Source organism: Silene latifolia, chromosome X (assembly GCF_048544455.1).
Source record: "Silene latifolia isolate original U9 population chromosome X, ASM4854445v1, whole genome shotgun sequence".
In the NCBI taxonomy this organism is placed as follows: domain Eukaryota; kingdom Viridiplantae; phylum Streptophyta; class Magnoliopsida; order Caryophyllales; family Caryophyllaceae; genus Silene; species Silene latifolia.
In genome coordinates this window covers 16,949,196-16,967,050 of record NC_133537.1, presented here as the reverse complement: position 1 = coordinate 16,967,050, position 17,855 = coordinate 16,949,196, and the positions used below count along the sequence as shown (strand labels likewise).

Sequence of the window (17,855 nt, the reverse complement as noted above, 5' to 3'; positions counted from 1 at the left end):
CCCAAAATTTTGGGGCCCTGTGCAGCCGCACGGGCCGCACAGGCCCAAAGACGGCCCTTAGATAAGAATGCATGCTACAACTTACCTTGTAGTCCTCCCTTAATAATCCTTTAAGCACAAGTTGTACTAACAAACTAAAAAGCACCTCATAATTAAACTTTGTCAAATAATAATACTCTTCTAATCTTATCATTTAGTTTTAATCAAAAGCTAGAAAGTTGGTCATTATTTTGCTTTTTTAACCCTATTCCCATACTTTTTAGCTAACAAATTATATGTTTATAATAAGGTTATTATCTTTTATATTACATTCACTCTTTAAACATCAAATAATTTGAGCAACATGAGTATGTCTCTTGTTGACCAACTCCACCTCCCTTGTTTACACCTTTCATTTTCTTTGACTTTGCCCTATTTTTTCACTATAAATACCAACAAATTCATTTCAACAATTCACAAAACAATACAACACAAAACAAAAATACAAAATCTATCATAGAAATATTATTATTCATCCAAAATGTCCAAATCCATGAGCTACTTCATTTTCCTTAGTCTCTTAGCAATTGTACCACTATGCATTGCTTCCAAAAACTACAATGGTTATCTTTACCCTCAATATTATGACCGTTCTTGCCCACATGTTCAACATATTGTGAGCTCAGTGGTTTCGAAGGCGGTCGCCAAGGATCCTAGGATGGCTGCTTCCTTGCTTAGGCTCCATTTTCATGACTGTTTCGTCAAGGTATATCTTTTCGCTTGCTTTTAAATGTTTAATATTATGATGATCAAGTAAGACACATTACTTATGAAGTAATTGGTGATCATTTTTGATTATATTGAATTGCAGGGATGTGATGCTTCGTTGCTCTTAGACAACAGTGGGAGCATTGTCTCAGAGAAGGGATCAAACCCTAACAAGAACTCAGCTCGAGGGTTTGAGGTTATCGATGAGATCAAGGCTGAAATCGAGAGAGCATGCCCTCACACGGTGTCTTGTGCCGATATCTTGGCTATAGCTGCAAGAGACTCAACTGTTATTGTAAGCCTTATTTTACTTGCATTACTATTATGAACTAGCAGTATATAGTACTTTTCTTAATGCAATTTGTATTACGAGTAATCCGAATAATTTCTTGAAACGATTTAAACTTACATACGACACGCTAGATGAGATTTTGTAAGACAATGAGATAATGTTTGGAATGTTAAGTTGTAGTACTAGACTTTTAGTATATGGTTTGTGCATTACATGACAAAAACACCAAATATTATATTTTTCAACGACTAATAATGTTTTTAATACAGGCCGGTGGACCAAACTGGGAAGTGCCTCTAGGAAGAAAGGATTCTGTAGGAGCAAGTTTGAGTGGATCAAACAATGAAATTCCTGCTCCTAACAACACCTTCCAAACCATTCTTACCAAGTTTAAACGCCAAGGCCTTGACCTCGTTGACCTTGTCGCCCTCTCAGGTTTGTTCCGATAACTATATCAATTAATCTATTGGAATCAGTACCACCATATTCACATTTTGTCAATCAATACAAGAAATAACAAAATGGGCGACTATTTTTAGAGACCATTAATAACAGTTGGCAATTTGGCGACTGAATCAGTCGCCAAATTGGCAACCGCATCCAGGAGTTCAGGATGCTAATACATTTTCTTGTCATTTTACAATTCCAGGAGCTCACACAATAGGTAATGCAAGGTGCACCACCTTTAGGCAAAGGCTATACAACCAAAATGGAAACGGAAAGCCAGACTTTACGTTAAACCAAGCGTACGCCTCCATGTTGCGCCAACAATGTCCAAGGTCCGGTGGCGACCAAAACTTGTTCTTCTTGGACCATACTACCCCTTTCAAGTTCGACAACTTGTACTACAAGAACATCCTTGCTTATGATGGGTTGTTGAATTCCGACCAAGTCTTACTAACCAAGAACCGCGCTTCCATGGAACTTGTTAAGCTATACGCTGAGAATACCGAGGTTTTCTTCGATCATTTTGCTAAGTCTATGGTTAAGATGGGTAACCTCTTTCCATTGACCGGTGCTCAAGGACAAATCCGCAAGAATTGCAGAAGGGTTAATTCTTCTTAAGAAGATTGTTTCCAAATAACATTGCTCCTCTGTTTTTTCTCTGTTTTTTATTTTGAAGAATTGTTATCTTTATGTTGTTTTCTTTCTTCAATTAGAAATTTGCGTGTGTTTATTTTATGTTGTGTGATCTTATTAAGTTGTACGTATCTATTCATTTGCAATAAAATAATTGAATTCAAGGCCAAATTTCATTGATCGATCTTAATTTTAGAGTTTTTTTCCTTGTTTTTTCCAATTTCGTAAAACAAAAGCGTAATTTACTTTGATTTTGTTTCGGAGAATGTCACAAATGACCATGACGCAAAATACACAAACAATTACGGGAAAGTGGTGATTGACCCCCGTAACTTTGTGCAAATGATAATGTTAGACTTATAAATTGATCGATTACCACTTCTTTCCGCTCTCAAAAACATTGCTAGTTTAGCAGATATTAACAGCTTAGCTCCTTAAATACAGCCAGAATGACAAATATGATAATGACGGAATTCAAACCAAATGATAAGTATTACCTCTCGAGACTTTAATTGACATCTAAATTTAACTTGGCTTAATAAATAAATTTATGCCCCGTTTTCTCTTGTGAAGTGCAATGTAATCACATACTCAGTATTCTTAATGGATAACGATTACGTTATGTTTTCCCTGCTCTCCATTTGGAAGTTTGAAATATACTCCGTACTTCCGTAATATGCCGTACAATGCGACACTAAATTCTTAATCTGTTTTCCTCAAGAGCAAAGGTTGAACCTTAACTTGTAAGATACAGTAATTTCTTACCCCTTTAATTAAATTAATAGTTGAAGTTGACATACTTGTATAAATAGATTCTTAGTTTCTACGAAGTATTTGATGAGAGTAACTATTTAACATGCCTTTTTTTTTATCGTCTAACCGCCCTGCTACCTTGGAGATAATATAAGCACCGACATCATCTTCAGTACTCAAATTATTTTTGAGAATCATGCGTCCATGTCCAGCCGGTTTTGTACCGGCGTTAGAATTTGAATACCGTTACCATTGTTTAGTATCGAACTTACCTAATCGATCACTTGTTCGCCAAATGTCAATGATTGATATACATTTCACTCCTAAGTCCTACTCCGAACACATACAAGGAGCTAATTAATAATATACAGTACACCAAAGTTGACTACTGTGTGGATGAGTAAGCCTTGATACATAAAGGCCTTGCTGCTACCAAATCATATAGATATATCTACTCCCTTCTCCGCAGCTAGCTTATAAACTTTCCACCAAATCACTTTTGCCATAATAATTAACTGTATAAGTTGTAAACTCGACTTTGTTTTCCTATCCTTCAGTCAGCTAGGCATGCACTTGAATATTGTTTCTTATCACTAATCAATTGTTAAGGAAATACAGTATTATTTTTGTTAGATATCCTTTGTCCTACCTCAGTCCCATTCATTTGTTTACCTGTTTCAATTTCGGGTGTCTCGGTCATTTCTATTTTGGGAATGTTTTTGATAGGCGTCTACACCCAATTTGGTTCACTTATCATCTTGGTCTTTGTGTCAAAAGCAAATGTAAATAAATGATTGAAAAGTCGGCGGGAGTATATTTCTATTGACACTTGTATATTTTTATTATCTTGGTAAAAAAAACATTGGTCTTAGGTTATTGTGGGTTAACTAGTTAAAATCTCAAAATTCTGCTCTTTTTTGCATATTTTAGATTATATTTGTAGTTGTTTTAGAAATAAAGAACTATACAAGATATTTTTTCTTTACGCGAAAACCCTTGTAAATAAGAGATAAAACCGCAAGGTATGTTGGCAAGTTAATAAAACATTACGAGCACATACATGATAACGAAATAAATGTGACTTTTCGTAAGAGTGTTGAAGTCAGAGCATCCATAATAGAGAGGATGAGAGCTCCTCTTAACACTCTCTTTCTTCTAAGATAACATCTTTTCTATTGTGAGTCACATGTTACATGTTCTCTTAGCAAGAGAAAGATGCTTATTTCCTCTAGTTTTAGAGGAAACTAGAGGAAAACTTACCTTGACCCTAGTGTCCACCAACTAATCACTATTTGACTTTTACACAACAATACTTCTGTTTTTTTCCTTTTTAAAATTTTAGAAATTATTCAAAGTATGAGAGGTAATATAAGAGAATCCTCTCTATTGTGGAGAAAGGTAATGGAAGAGGATGCTGATGATGAGAAATGAGATGAATGAAAGAGAAAATGAGGTGTCAAAAAAATAGAAGGAAAGAGAAAAATTAAGAGGAAAATAATATACTTTCTATTGTGGATGCTCTGAAGGTGTTAGGTATTTTTCTGGGCGAGTTTGGATTTATTTCATCTTTTTTTAATCGAAATAATTCAAAATGTCTAAAAGAAACATCAAAGTACAAACAAAGAGTACATTGTGGATCTCAAAATAAACATTTTCAAGCTTGAATTAATTAAGGCTAGTACAGTTTCTTCTTGGGCTGAGCAATTTTAGGTCCGGTCTTCCGTCTACATATTTTTAGGTTTCAGTCTTCAGTTCGGTCCGGTTCAGGACCGGTTATTTTAGATCTGGACCGAAAATACCGAATCGGTGTTTTTTAAGCTTAATCTTAGTAAATTTTGAAACGGTTTACTAATTTACCTTTAAAAGACATTACAAACTCAATATTAACGATTATTTAAATAAAATAATAAAATAATAATTTGATTATTTATTATGTTTGATTTGGCAAAACTAAATTTAATTAGTGCATATTAGTGACAAATCATAGTGTTCGGTCCAATTAGGTCTAAAACCGGACCAGACCGAATATTTCGGAATTGGTCAGGTCTTCGGTCCACAAAATTCAAGATTTCAATCTTCGATTCGGTCCGATTTAGTCAAATCCAGTCCGGCCGGGTCTTGGATCGATGTTCACCCCTAGTTTCTTCTTTACTTCTGATATATGATCATATGTACTCCGTAAATAATCACAATCAGAAATCCGCTATTTTTTCTTTTTTTTTTTTAAAAATAAAATAAAAAATAACGTAATTTTCAGAACTGTTTACGTGTCTTAAAAATCCAAACAACATAAAAGCTAAGCTAAAATGATGTAGATGCATTAAATTAATGACACGAAAATAGTTGAAGATCAATTAACTTAAGCTGTGGTGCCTGTGGAATCCAGAGGAATTATGGACGACAAAGTGTCACAAAAGTAAACGGAGCAGCTACGCTGACCCCATACTTTTCTAATTTATTTATATCTACCTAATTAAACATATTAACCTAATATTCTCTTCTTATCCGCTTCTTATTACTACTTGTTTATTGGTTTTATTCATTCATGGTTCTCTAACGATTAAGACGTACACAAAAAACTGCATGTCACCTTCATCGCTCCATCGGTTCTAAACATTCAGAAGCTTACATCATATATATGTCCAATTATCGGTATAAGATCTTACTGTATATGTAAGGGAAATGAGATTGTGTTATTATGTTGTAGTAGTATCGACTACCGACTATATATCCCCCTTTCACATATGCTATATATATATATATATAACTAATGTAAGGAAATGTAAATATCGGACCATATAAAAAAAAGTTATAGCCAGATGGTTGAGACTCGAACCTAGGATCCTAGGCAATAGACATAATATACGTTCCTCATGAAGTAGATTTGGCGACAGACAGGGTTAGGCCGGGCCGGGCCATTCCGTTGTGTGTCGGACCAAGAAACCCAGACCTTGAACCAGTCTGTGGCAACTCCTGGCAAGGGTCAGGCCGGTTCATGTCAACAAGCCCACACTATTTTTTATATATTTTTTGATTTTTTTTAGTGGGGCTCGGGTAGTTGGTCAGGCCTGGAAATGTGGGACTTGAGCCCGACCCATTTCAGCGACGGGTTGGGCTGGACAACTGGCGAGCCTCGAGTATAACTACTCGCAAGGCAGGCCGACCCATTCATCTGGCCAGGTTTACTATGAAGTGGCTTTGTTTTGTACTCTGTATATTTTGAGGGCAGTGACAGTCACTACTAGCACTCCTTGATCTACCCTGGCCGATACAAGCATCGAACATCCGACTCCATTGAGTTCAGAACAATGCGCTGAACACTAGAATCAAAAATTGCTTTATCCTCCATAATTAGACAACCGAATAATTAGACAGCTAATTATGCTAGCAATTAGAAGCTCAAAATGAGGATTTAGTAGACCAACTCCACCATATTTTCTCATAAGTGATTAAAAATGTGCATGTATTTCTTGACTATTAGATACAATTATTGTCTTCACTTTCTATAAATACCTATTAAGCGTAATCTAATTTCAATAAACCACAACAAAAACAATTAAAAGTTAGATTATAGAACATCAATATGGGTCAGTTAAAGAGCTACATGATTATTTTTGCTCTCCTAGCTTCTGCAACTCTATGCTTCTCACACAAAACACATAGTGGGTTTCTTTACCCTCAATTCTACGACCACTCGTGCCCTCGTGCCCAAGAGATAGTCAACTCTGTTGTTGCAAAGGCGGTCTTTGAGGAGCCTAGAATGGCTGCTTCCTTAGTTAGGCTCCTCTTCCATGATTGCTTTGTCCAGGTATTTTGTGTTCATAGATTTTGTGTATCAGCGCGTAAACAATACTCCTTTGAACTAGCAAGCAGGAACTCGATTTTCTCATTTTGGTATATTCCATCGATAATAATGTAATTGAATTTGCAGGGGTGTGATGCTTCATTGCTCTTGGATAACCATGGAACCATTATCTCCGAGAAGTTGTCCAAACCCAATAAGAACTCGGTCCGTGGGTTTGAGGTCCTAGATGAGATCAAGGTCCGACTAGAAGAAGCATGTCCTCTCACTGTCTCCTGTGCAGATATTGTGGCTCTAGCTGCTAGGGATTCAACTGTCCTTGTATGCGTCATTTTCATTTTGCCAGCTCATTTCTTCTAATATCGTTGTATGACATTTTAACGGCACATAATAACTTATGCACCTCATTTAACGTTAACAATAAATGAGGTTTGATAAACTATTATGGGGCCGTTGTCGTCATCTTGAGATCAAAATAGAAATTTTCTACTTTTGTCTCCTTAGATTACTACAATAGTACAATTATATGATGGCCTTTAGTATTTGACAAAATGAACCAACTGTAACATTGTTACTGCAGGCCGGAGGACCGTACTGGGAGGTGCCCTTAGGAAGAAGGGATTCTCTTAGGGCAAGTTTAATTGGTTCTAACAACAACATTCCTGCTCCTAATTTAACATTCCCGCAAATTCTTGGCAAGTTCAACGCCGTTGGACTGGACCTTATCGACCTTGTCGCCCTTTCAGGTTCGTTTCACAATAATGTAATACAACTTTTCAAATAATGTAACTCTTTTATTAGTTTTACATGATTTAACCCGATTAGTAAACAAGTTTAATATCTAATAAAATCGTCTTTACAATTATAACGTTTTTAATGGGTACTAGGTTAGCACCAAAAAAAAAAATGGGTACTAGGTAGTATTATTTAAATTTTGTGTTACGAGTTGGAATAAAATGGACAAGTCTTGTTGGTTCAGGGGCTCATACAATAGGTAATGCAAGATGCACCAGCTTCAAGCAAAGGCTCTACAACCAAAATAAAAACCGAAAACCTGACCTGTCCCTAAACCAAGCGTATGCCTTGGAGTTGCGCACCCGATGCCCACCATCCGGAGGTGACAACAACTTATTCTTTTTAGATATCTCAACGCCATTCAAATTCGACAACAGCTACTACCGGAATATCTTGGCGTTCAACGGACTATTGAACTCGGACGAAGTCCTGTTAACTCAGAACCATGCATCAATGCAACTAGTGAAGCAATATGCCGAGAATAATGAGCTTTTCTTCCAACATTTTGCTAATTCCATGATTAAGATGGGTAACATCTCGCCGTTAACGGGTAATCAGGGTGAAATTAGGAAGGTTTGCAGAAGGGTTAATCACTATTAAGAGTAATCATTTGATGATTTCCTCTGTTTTTTTTTTTTCTGTTTATTGTCAAATTTGCTGTCATTATGTTTTTATGGTCCGACAAATTTCGTTATTTTGTTTGTATATGAGTTTAATTGTATTCCCTTTGCAAGAAAATTTGTAATTTATGATTTCTTAGTAATGTTACCCTATTACGTAACTATTTGTGCTTCCTCATACTGTTTTTTTTTTTCTTTCTTTACTGCTAATTAGATTAGAGGAAATACGTGTGGATTAAGAGTTCTAAGGCCCTGTTCTTTCTAACTACTCCAAAACATCTATAAAATATTATTAAAAGACATTTTAAAAAATGTCAACTAGACAAAGCCACAAAGGATGTGGAAAAGCCACATAGACATTCACTTTGTCACCTTGGTTAGAGAGAATTGTAAGAGAGACTAAACTGTATTCTTATTCCATTATAAGGGGTATATATACACATACAAGGATAGAGTTTCCATAAGATAATATATTCTGTAAGATATGGACATCCATATAATAATAATATTCATAACACTCCCCTTGGATGTCCATTACTGAAGAAATGCCTCGTTAAAAAACTTACTAGAAAAACCCTATGGGAAAAATGCTAGAAAGGAAAAGAGTACAATAATCTTCAAACACATGTGATACTAACTGCCTCGTTAAAACCTTTCCATGGAAAACCTAGTGGGACAAAACCATGGATAAGGAAAAAGAATACAGCGCGTGTCAACTCCCCCTGATGGTTACATAACTTGATAAATCTTGGAATGAACCATGCTTTGACGTAACTTCTCGCTCGTTGAATAAAATCCATTGTAGTTGATAAACTTGATATCTTCAAATCATTGACTCTCACACTATATTTCACGTGTGCTTTATTGTTCAATTTGGCAAGAATCTAATTTTTCATTACACATATTTTCTATGACTAATGTATAGTTCGCTATACCACATAAAGGGCTAAACTGTCTATAATTAAATCATAGATTTTAATGTAACATATCACATTTTGATAAGGTGATAAAAGTGGTATCATAATACATCTTCATAACCAAATGAATACCATCATTTCTAATTCCGTGAACTTTTACTTGATGTATTTCATATTGAAAACAAACCACTAAACTTCAAGTTCAGTTGAGGATAATTTACTTGTTTGTTTCAATGTACCATATTGTAATACTACGGTTTTATGAGTCTTTGGGTACTCTATCGAGTTGGCCTTACTCTGTCGAGTAAGGGTGTTTTGATTTTAGAAACAGTATTCTGTCTCTAGGGTACTCGATCGAGTAGCCTGGGTACTCGATCGAGTAAGTGGTACTCGATCGAGTAGCTCGGTTAACGGGTGGTAATTCGACGGGTTTTGTTAATAACACGGATTAATATATAAATATTTCCGTCACCTTCATAATACACTTTTACAAACCTAATAACTTTAAAAAGGAGATTCAACCTACGTTATTCGCATCATCCGTGTTATTGACAATTCCCGGAGCTTGAGAGGTCGGATTTCATCGTTCTTTGCATCCTTGTGATTCTTGCGTCGAGGGTAAGATCTACGTACCAATTTTATAGTAATTAGTTAAGTTTGTTTAAACCCTAATTTGGGGATTGGGTTTTTTTGTTGGTCATTGTATTGTTAGTAATTATATGATTGTATGTTAGGAGGAGGATTCGTAGAAGAGAGATTTTGAAACAGCTGTTGAGATCGCCTGCTTGTGTTGCATTCCAGTTAGGGTTTCTCTACTCAGTATTAGTCATATAATGTGTTGGTTGTTGGAATTGGTTACTGTTGATGGTTGTGATTGATTTTATCTGTCTGTGTTCTTCGGGGTGCGTCCCTGGCTGAGTGGAGTCACTTGCGGGAGTGGCTTCACGCCCATTATTCGCCTTCTGTGGAACCCGCCACATAAGGGATGTGCACATTAATGGATTTGGGTTTATCGCTCAATGGAGATGAGCGGGGCTTAGGTGGGAACGGCTGCGGTCCCCCACTGGCGGAGTGGAGTTACCTGTTGCGATGGGTACTCTGGCAGGGCTACACACTTTAGTGTGTGGTCAGTGATGAGGAGTTGATTATGGAGTTTGGGTTATGTGACGATTGAGCTGTGTTGGTTTATGTCTTATTGTGAATATATATATTGTGTGATTAGTACTGACCCCGTCTTTGTTTTGAAAAACTGTGGTTATCCATTCGGGGATGGTGAGCAGTTGTTGAGCAGGTATGAGTCAAGGCATATGGGCTAGCTGGGATGTGTCACCACGAGATGATAGAGTCTTCCGCTGTAGTTTTGAGTAGTTGTCAGACATTTTTATTAATTGATAGACATTTGGTTTGAGAATTTGTAACTCGTATTTTATCAGTTGGTTTTGGTTTGTAATCACTAAACTTTATACAATCTAAATGTTGTTTCTTTATTGTCTTTTGATTATCATTGCCTCGGGAAACCGAGATGGTGACATCTTTATACCTGAGTGGTCCTGGTAAGGCGCTTGGAGTATGGGGGTGTCACAAAGTTGTATCAGAGCGACGATCCTGAAACCTAAAACCAATGAATCTAATGAACATAGGGAGTCAATTAAAATGAACCCGGGGTAAAAGTTGTAGGAGCTAATGCAAAGGCTTGGGAGACGTCCTAAAGTCGCGAACTCGCCCTGCAATTTTGAACCGGTCACATGGGGATGTGTGTCAGGGTCGTATGTGTTGTCTTTTGGTTTGTATGTGAACGTAACGGTATGTGTCGTGAATTGTTGGATGTTGGAAGTGGAGAATTGAAAATATGGTTAAAAGTTGAAGCGATATGTTTTATGTGTGAATTGAATGAGAAGTATGTTGGGTGTTTATAATGTGGCATTTGATAACAGGAAGTAGATTGTTTTGTTTATTATATGAAGAATTGCGTAGATTTGCATGCTTAACTATAGTTACGATGCTGAGATTATAAAGATTGCATATTACGTTGGGGTAAGTGAGATAACATGCGGGTAGTGTATACGAGTCTGCATGACCCGATCGAGTGGGGGGCACTCGATCGAGTAGGTAAGGTGCTCGATCGTGTGGGCTTAACTCGATCGAGTGGATAGGTTGACGTTTTTATGGTCAGAACCGTGTTTTGGGGTACTCGATCGAGTACATGGGGGCACTCGATCGAGTACGAGGCACTCGATCGAGTGGCTTGTCAGCTCGGTCGAGTATGTTAGAGGTCAGAAGGTCTGTTTGGGGTCTGGAGTCGGAGCACTCGATCGAGTATGTTGGGCACTCGATCGAGTTGCCTCAACTCGATCGAGTGGGTTTTTGTACTCGATCAGTGGGGTCTGTGCAGGCTGTTTTCGTGTTTTGGGTTATAGTATGTATGTTTATATCTACCTTTTCTTATATAGTTTCAAGATGCCGCCAAAGAAAACCGCCTTGTACGCGAGAGCTGAGAGCATGAACGTTGATGACATAGTTAAGATGTTGGAGCACCAAGATGCTCTTACGGAAGCACTAAATAGAGTGGGGAAGGATAAGGAGGTTGATCATTCTAAGATTAGTCTCTACATAGCTAGGTTTAACCCGAAAGAGTATAAGGGAACCGGGGAGCCAATTCTTCTTGACAATTGGCATCGTGAGATGGAGAACATCCTGGATTTAGTACATTGTCCGGATGAGATAAGGGTAGAAAAAGTTGCGTTCTACTTGAGGGAGGCAGGAGGAGAGTGGTGGGATAAGGTAAAGGTGAATGCTAGAGATATGTATGAGAAGCAGGGGCTGCCTGCTATTCCTTGGGAAGAGTTTAGGAAAGCTATGAAGAGGGAGTTCGTGCCGGAGCATGTGAGGAGTAAGCTGAGGGAGGAGTTTGATGGGTTCAAGATGACCTCTGAGATGACCTCTGAGATGTCTGTGGCTGAGTACTACAAACAGTTTAATGAGAAGGCTAGGTATGCTGAGGATATGGGATTGAGTGATGAGAACCTAGCTCTGAGGTTTTAGAAGGGGTTGACCTCCAAGATAATGGAGAAGTTACCCGTGGGGATCCTTACAGATGTTAAGGAAGCTTATGAGAGGGCTGGGAGAGCTAAGAGGCTGGTAGAGATGACCCGAGAGAGGGGTGCTGAGAATAGAAAGGCTGAGAGCGAGGGTGGTGGCCAATCTAACTACAAGAAGGGCAACCACACTCAGGCTAGAGCAAATTCATCTGGCTCAGGGTTTAGTACAGGGGCTTCTTATGGGCGTGGCCGGGGGAACAGTAGCGGCAGCTGCGGGATGACCTGTTTTAACTGTGGCGGTCTAGGCCACAAGAGACATGAGTGCACCAGTGCGGTGAGCGGGGGTTACCATAGGCCGGGACATGGGAGCTTTTCTCAGGGGCCGGCACAGAGTTTTGCGATCAATAGACCTGCTGGGTCATGGAACAACCGGGGAGGTTAGAGCAACAATGGGGGAGGTAATCGCAATGGCGGTAATTCTTATCAGAAGCCAGCTATGAACACCAACAACAACCAAGGGTCGGGTGCTAAGCCGACTACCTCAGCCAGTACTGTCCAAGGAGGTGGGCAGAAGACCAGTAGAAAGCTGTTTATGATGGAGAAACAAGCAGCTGAGGATGACGCACATGTTATCACTGGTACTTTTCTTGTTAATGGTGTTCACACCTTTGTTTTGTTTGATTCGGGGGCATCTCAGTCGTTTGTATCTTCGAGTCATGTTAAACATTTGGTTTGAGAGAGTATGAGTCTGTAAGTGAGAAAGTTTTTATACCTTTGGGAGAGTCTGTAACATGTGGAAGGTTGTTTAGGGATGTATCTATGATAGTTGGGCAAGTTGATCTACCTGTAGACTCGTTAGAGTTTCCTTTAGACGATTTTGAGATGATAGTCGGGATGGATTGGTTAGGGAAGTACAAAGCTAAGATAGACTGTCATCAAAAGAGGGTGTCTCTGAGAGGTCCTAAGGGCATTAGTGTGTCTTATCGTGGGTTTGTTGTCAAACCCAAAGTTAAGTTGATTGCAGCTGTGACCTTGAAGTCCTATCTGAGGAAGGGGTGCCCGATGATCTTGTGCCATGTAAGAGATGATCGGATAGAGAGTCCGACAGTTGATCAGATACCAGTTGTGGGGGAGTTTTCAGATGTCTTTCCAGAGGAGATTCCGGGGTTGCCGCCGAAGAGGGAGATAGATTTCAGTGTTGAGCTTAAACCGGGGATGAGGCCAATCTCTAAGGCACTGTACCGGATGGGTCCTAGGGAGTTGGAGGAGCTCAGGAAGCAGTTAGATGATCTGATAGAGAAGGGATACATTAGACCTAGTGTATCACCGTGGGAGCACCCGCTTTTCGTGAAAAAGAAAGATGGGAGTTTGAGGTTGTGCATAGATTACAGGGAGCTGAACCGAGTGACGGTGAAGAACAAGTATCCTTTACCAAGGATAGATGACCTGTTTGATCAGTTGAGTGGTGCAGCAATCTTTTCCAAGATTGATCTGAGATTGGGGTACCATCAGGTGAAGATTAGAGAGGAGGATATACCAAATACAGCTTTCACGTCGAGGTATGGCCATTATGAGTATGTGGTGATGCCGTTTGGGTTATCTAATGCACCTGCTGTGTTTATGGATTTGATGAACAGAGTCTTCGGTCAGTTTTTGGACAAGTTTGTGGTGGTTTTCATCGATGACATCTTAGTCTATTCTAAGACTAAGGAGGAGCATGAGGAGTATCTCAGGATTGTGCTGCAGACTTTGAGGGAGCATGAGTTGTATGCCAAGTTGTCCAAGTGTGAGTTCTGGTTAGAGAAACTTGCCTTTCTGGGGCATGTGATTTCAAAGGAAGGGGTAGCTATGGATCCTGCAAAGATTGAGGCAGTTACCAAGTGGGAAGCACCAAAGAACGTAGCGGAGATCAGGAGTTTCTTGGGTTTAGCTGGATATTACAGACGGTTCGTGAAAGATTTCTCTAAGATTGCTAGACCTATGACGGCTTTGATGAGGAAAGAGAACAAGTTTCGTTGGGATGCGAGTTGTGAAACGGCGTTCCAAACATTAAAGGAGCGTTTGACCACAGCTACAATCTTAGCATTGCCTGAAGGGAGTGATGTTGAACCATATAGCTTATATGTTTATGTTTTGATGATGTCAAGGTGATTTACTTTCTATATACTTATTGCTTGTAATCGTTTGTTAAGTGCTTTAGAATTAACCTATTACGAGCTACGTAGAAGATTATGACAATTTCTTGAAACGTTCAAGCCTTCAATCAAGATCAAACGGTTCGAGATCCATTCAAGTATTATGTGAAGACGAAGTCCGTCTAAAGATTAATCAAGCTTGGATGATGATGTAACCTGTACTCGAAGATCTTCTTCAAGATTAGAATAGTATAGGTGATTATCTCGTAATGGTAATTAAGAATGAGTTTCTTGAATTGGTAAAGTTATAGCTTTGCAGCTATAACATTTCTAGTAAAAGAGCTCAATGTTATAGCTCTCCTACTATAACATTGAAGTGCTGAGTTTTTACACACGACTTTTTAATTGTTTCGAAAATTGTTTTATAATTGTTTAAAGTTTATTTTAATGTTTTAATGAAAGTATTTATATAATAAAGCCCGGTTTAGTGAGAAGTCCGGCTTTTTATTAAACGTTAATTAGTAGTTGTAATGGATCAACTTATGAGTTGGACTTTGCTACTAATTAGGGTTTCAATATAGCCTCTCTTAAAACCTAAATTCTAATTATATGTTAAGACTAGGGTTTGCACGATTCACGAGGCTTATGGGCCGTGATATCTCGTGTTGCCTAGGGGATATTAGGTAAAAACTTTATTCTATAAATATATCTTTACATATCTTATATATCTTACTTAATATATTTGTTTATGGTTAAAGATATTCTTGTTTTAGGAAATCTTATCATAATCTTAGAATTTATAGTAAAGATAGTATTTGGAAAGATTATATTCTATCTTTTAGAATATTCTTTATTATCTATTAAGGCTTTTAGGAAAGAGATAATAATAAGATATAATTTGTTTTTATATCTTAATATTTCGGCTATTAGGGTTTGACAAAACCGTGTAGCCTACTTCCTCTTCTCCTATAAATATTTTGCTATTTACAACATCTAAGAGAGTGACCTTAAGCATAAAAATTGATTTCATCTTTGCAAAGCAAAACCGTGTGTTTTAAAAGGAAAACCGTTTTGTTATTTTGAAAGGTCGTGTGTTTATAAAGCTCGCATACTCGTTCTTCATTTATCGTTATAAGATAATAGTGCTTGGCTGATTTCTTAACTTGTTCATTAACGTGAACCTTTGTTAGAATCATTAGTGCTTTCTTATTAGCGTAAGTTAGTCACTCGAGTATTTAACGGTACTCATTGAGTTACAGCTAGAGTTAGTTGTACGAGTTGGGTTAGTAAATTTGTAATCCGTAGAAAGGTACTAAATTTATTAATCGAGAATAGTGGACGTAGGTTTCGACTTGTGAAACTGAACCACTTCAAAAATCGTGTGTCTCTTCGTTCTTTCGTTTGATTCGCTTATTTCATTTACTTTCATTAGTTGATTAGTTAAATTTAATCAATAAACTTTAAATAATCAATTACATACACATAATCAAAAAAGCTTTAAAAAGTTTTAAATCCTCAATTCACCCCCCCTCTTGAGTATTTTGGATCAATAGACTCTTCAATTGGTATCAGAGCCTCGTGCTCTTGATTGCCTAACCGCAAAGAGGCTGATCTATCTTGTTTTTCATTTATCTTATCGTTTTATATTCCGCTGCCTATCACGTGATAAATGGATTCCAAATATCTCAAGTGTCCCGTCTTTGATGGGAAGAATTACGGATTGTGGAAAAACATGATGACTCACTATGTGAAAGTACACGATTGGGAGTGCTGGAGGATTATTCAAAACGGACCGCACAAAATTCTTGTGGCATCCGAGGAAGGCACTACCTATGAAAAGAAAGAAGAGGACTATGTCGAGGCCGACTATAAGAAGGCCGAGAAGAACTCCAAAGCAATAAGTCTTCTGCAAAACGGAATGACTTCCACTGAGTTTGATCGGTTCTCTTCATGTTCCACGGCCAAGGAGATATGGGATGGGCTCGAATTAGCTTATGAAGGTACTTCCATTGTTAGGAAGCACCGAATTGACTTGCTTATGCAAAAATATGAGCTATTCATTATGGAGCCTAATGAGTCCTTAGATAGTATATCCGCAAGGTTTTCAAGTATAATAAATGAATTAAAAAAACCTAGGTAGGAAATTCTGTACCGAGGACATTGCTAGAAAGGTTCTTAGGAGCCTTACTAAGAAGTGGCGTGCTAAGGTCACTGCAATGGAGGAATCACGAGATCTTGAAACCCTATCCTATCAAGAACTCATTGGTGCTCTCATGGCCCATGAAATTACTCTTAACAAAGATGACGCTGAACCAAGTCGCAATAAGAGTATGGCCTTAAAGAGCGAAGAAGTTGATTCTGAACTAGAAGATGAAACTGTCTTGTTCGCACGACGTTTTAAAAATAACATATTTAGAAATAAACAAACAAAATCATCCTATAACAACAATAACAACAAGTCATTCAACAAAAAAGGTTAATGACTCAAAGTCGTCCTTCGCAAACAGAGGTTGCTTCAAATGTGGAGAATCTGGTCATATGATCAAAGATTGTCCAACATGGGAGAAGATAAAGGACAAGACGAAGCGTGAGACGACAAAGAGAGAATTCAAGCAAGTTATGATGGCTTCGTGTTGGGGAGACCTTGACTCAGAAGATGACGAAGAATCTGAAGACGACGAAGTAGCAAACCTTTGTCTCAGCAGTGTTAGTCTTGACCTAATCTCCGACAGTGATGATGAAAGCACAACTTCTCACTCAAACTATTGCTTTATTGGAGAATCAGATGAAGATGACGATGAAGAGGAAGAAGTGAAAGAAAACAATCAATGGTATCTTGACAGTGGATGTTCAAGACATATGACCGGAGATAAGAATCTATTTCTTTCACTCAAACCCTTCAACGAAGGCAAAGTGACGTTCGGGGACAACAAAAAGGGAAAAGTAATCGGCGTTGGCAAAATCGGAATCTCTAAATCTCACGCGATAAGTGATGTTTATCTTGTGGACGGTCTAAAGCATAACTTGTTAAGCATATCTCAACTATGCGACAAAGGTAACAAAGTAGTTTTTCATACTGATGTTGTCACATTATTATTGAAGGAACTAGTAATGTTATTCTTGAAGGTCATAGGAAAAGAAATGTTTATATGGTAGATTTAAATGCCGTGCCTACTAACTCCTTTTCGTGCATGAAAGTTACACTTGATGATCCTTGTTTATGGCATAAACGTTTTGGTCACATTAGCTCACTAACCTTGAATAAACTCAAGAAGTGGGACTTGGTTGAAGGGTTACCCAAGATCAAGTTCGACCAAGAAAAGATGTGTGACACGTGTGCTAGGTGCAAACAAGTGAGATCATCGTTCAAACCAAAAAGAGTAGTAAGCACAAATCAAGCCTTGGAATTGGTACACATGGATTTATGTGGACCTATGAAGGTAAGGAGTAGAGGAGGATCCAGGTACGTCTTTGTTCTTGTAGACGACTACTCAAGGTATGTATGGCCTATCTTTCTTCACTCAAAAGATGAAACTTTTGATGAATTTGATTGTCTTATGAAACGTGTTCAAAACAAATATAAGACTAATCTTATATCTATTCGTACGGATCATGGCACCGAATTTGACAACCAAACTTTTATAGAATATTGTAGAGTTAATGGTGTAGGGCATAC

The 17,855-nt window shown here is 38.1% G+C and overlaps 2 protein-coding genes across 2 annotated transcripts; both read left to right on the top strand.

Moving 5' to 3' along the window:
- The first annotated feature begins 455 nt into the window (after nucleotides 1-455).
- On the top strand, nucleotides 456-2,290 carry LOC141623039 (peroxidase 72-like). Its single transcript, XM_074439073.1, has 4 exons — nucleotides 456-745; nucleotides 851-1,042; nucleotides 1,309-1,474; nucleotides 1,689-2,290. The coding sequence occupies exons 1-4, from the start codon at nucleotides 521-523 to the stop codon at nucleotides 2,102-2,104; spliced, it is 999 nt and encodes a 332-aa protein (XP_074295174.1). The 5' UTR covers nucleotides 456-520; the 3' UTR covers nucleotides 2,105-2,290.
- A 4,106-nt stretch (nucleotides 2,291-6,396) lies between these two features.
- LOC141623038 (peroxidase 72-like) lies at nucleotides 6,397-8,269 on the top strand. The gene is made up of 4 exons (XM_074439072.1): nucleotides 6,397-6,680; nucleotides 6,804-6,995; nucleotides 7,255-7,420; nucleotides 7,654-8,269. Exons 1-4 carry the CDS (start codon nucleotides 6,456-6,458, stop codon nucleotides 8,067-8,069), a joined length of 999 nt encoding a protein of 332 aa, XP_074295173.1. The 5' UTR covers nucleotides 6,397-6,455; the 3' UTR covers nucleotides 8,070-8,269.
- The last annotated feature ends 9,586 nt before the right edge of the window (nucleotides 8,270-17,855 follow it).

Bases quoted from the DNA above. Each gene is read 5' to 3' on its own strand.
- LOC141623039 (XM_074439073.1), top strand. From the start codon at position 521: ATGTCCAAATCCATGAGCTACTTCATTTTCCTTAGTCTCTTAGCAATT. The intron at 746-850 runs GTATATCTTTTC...ATTGAATTGCAG, and splicing joins TTCATGACTGTTTCGTCAAG to GGATGTGATGCTTCGTTGCT. The intron at 1,475-1,688 runs GTTTGTTCCGAT...TTACAATTCCAG, and splicing joins TGACCTTGTCGCCCTCTCAG to GAGCTCACACAATAGGTAAT.
- LOC141623038 (XM_074439072.1), top strand. From the start codon at position 6,456: ATGGGTCAGTTAAAGAGCTACATGATTATTTTTGCTCTCCTAGCTTCT. The intron at 6,681-6,803 runs GTATTTTGTGTT...TTGAATTTGCAG, and splicing joins TCCATGATTGCTTTGTCCAG to GGGTGTGATGCTTCATTGCT. The intron at 6,996-7,254 runs GTATGCGTCATT...TTGTTACTGCAG, and splicing joins CTAGGGATTCAACTGTCCTT to GCCGGAGGACCGTACTGGGA.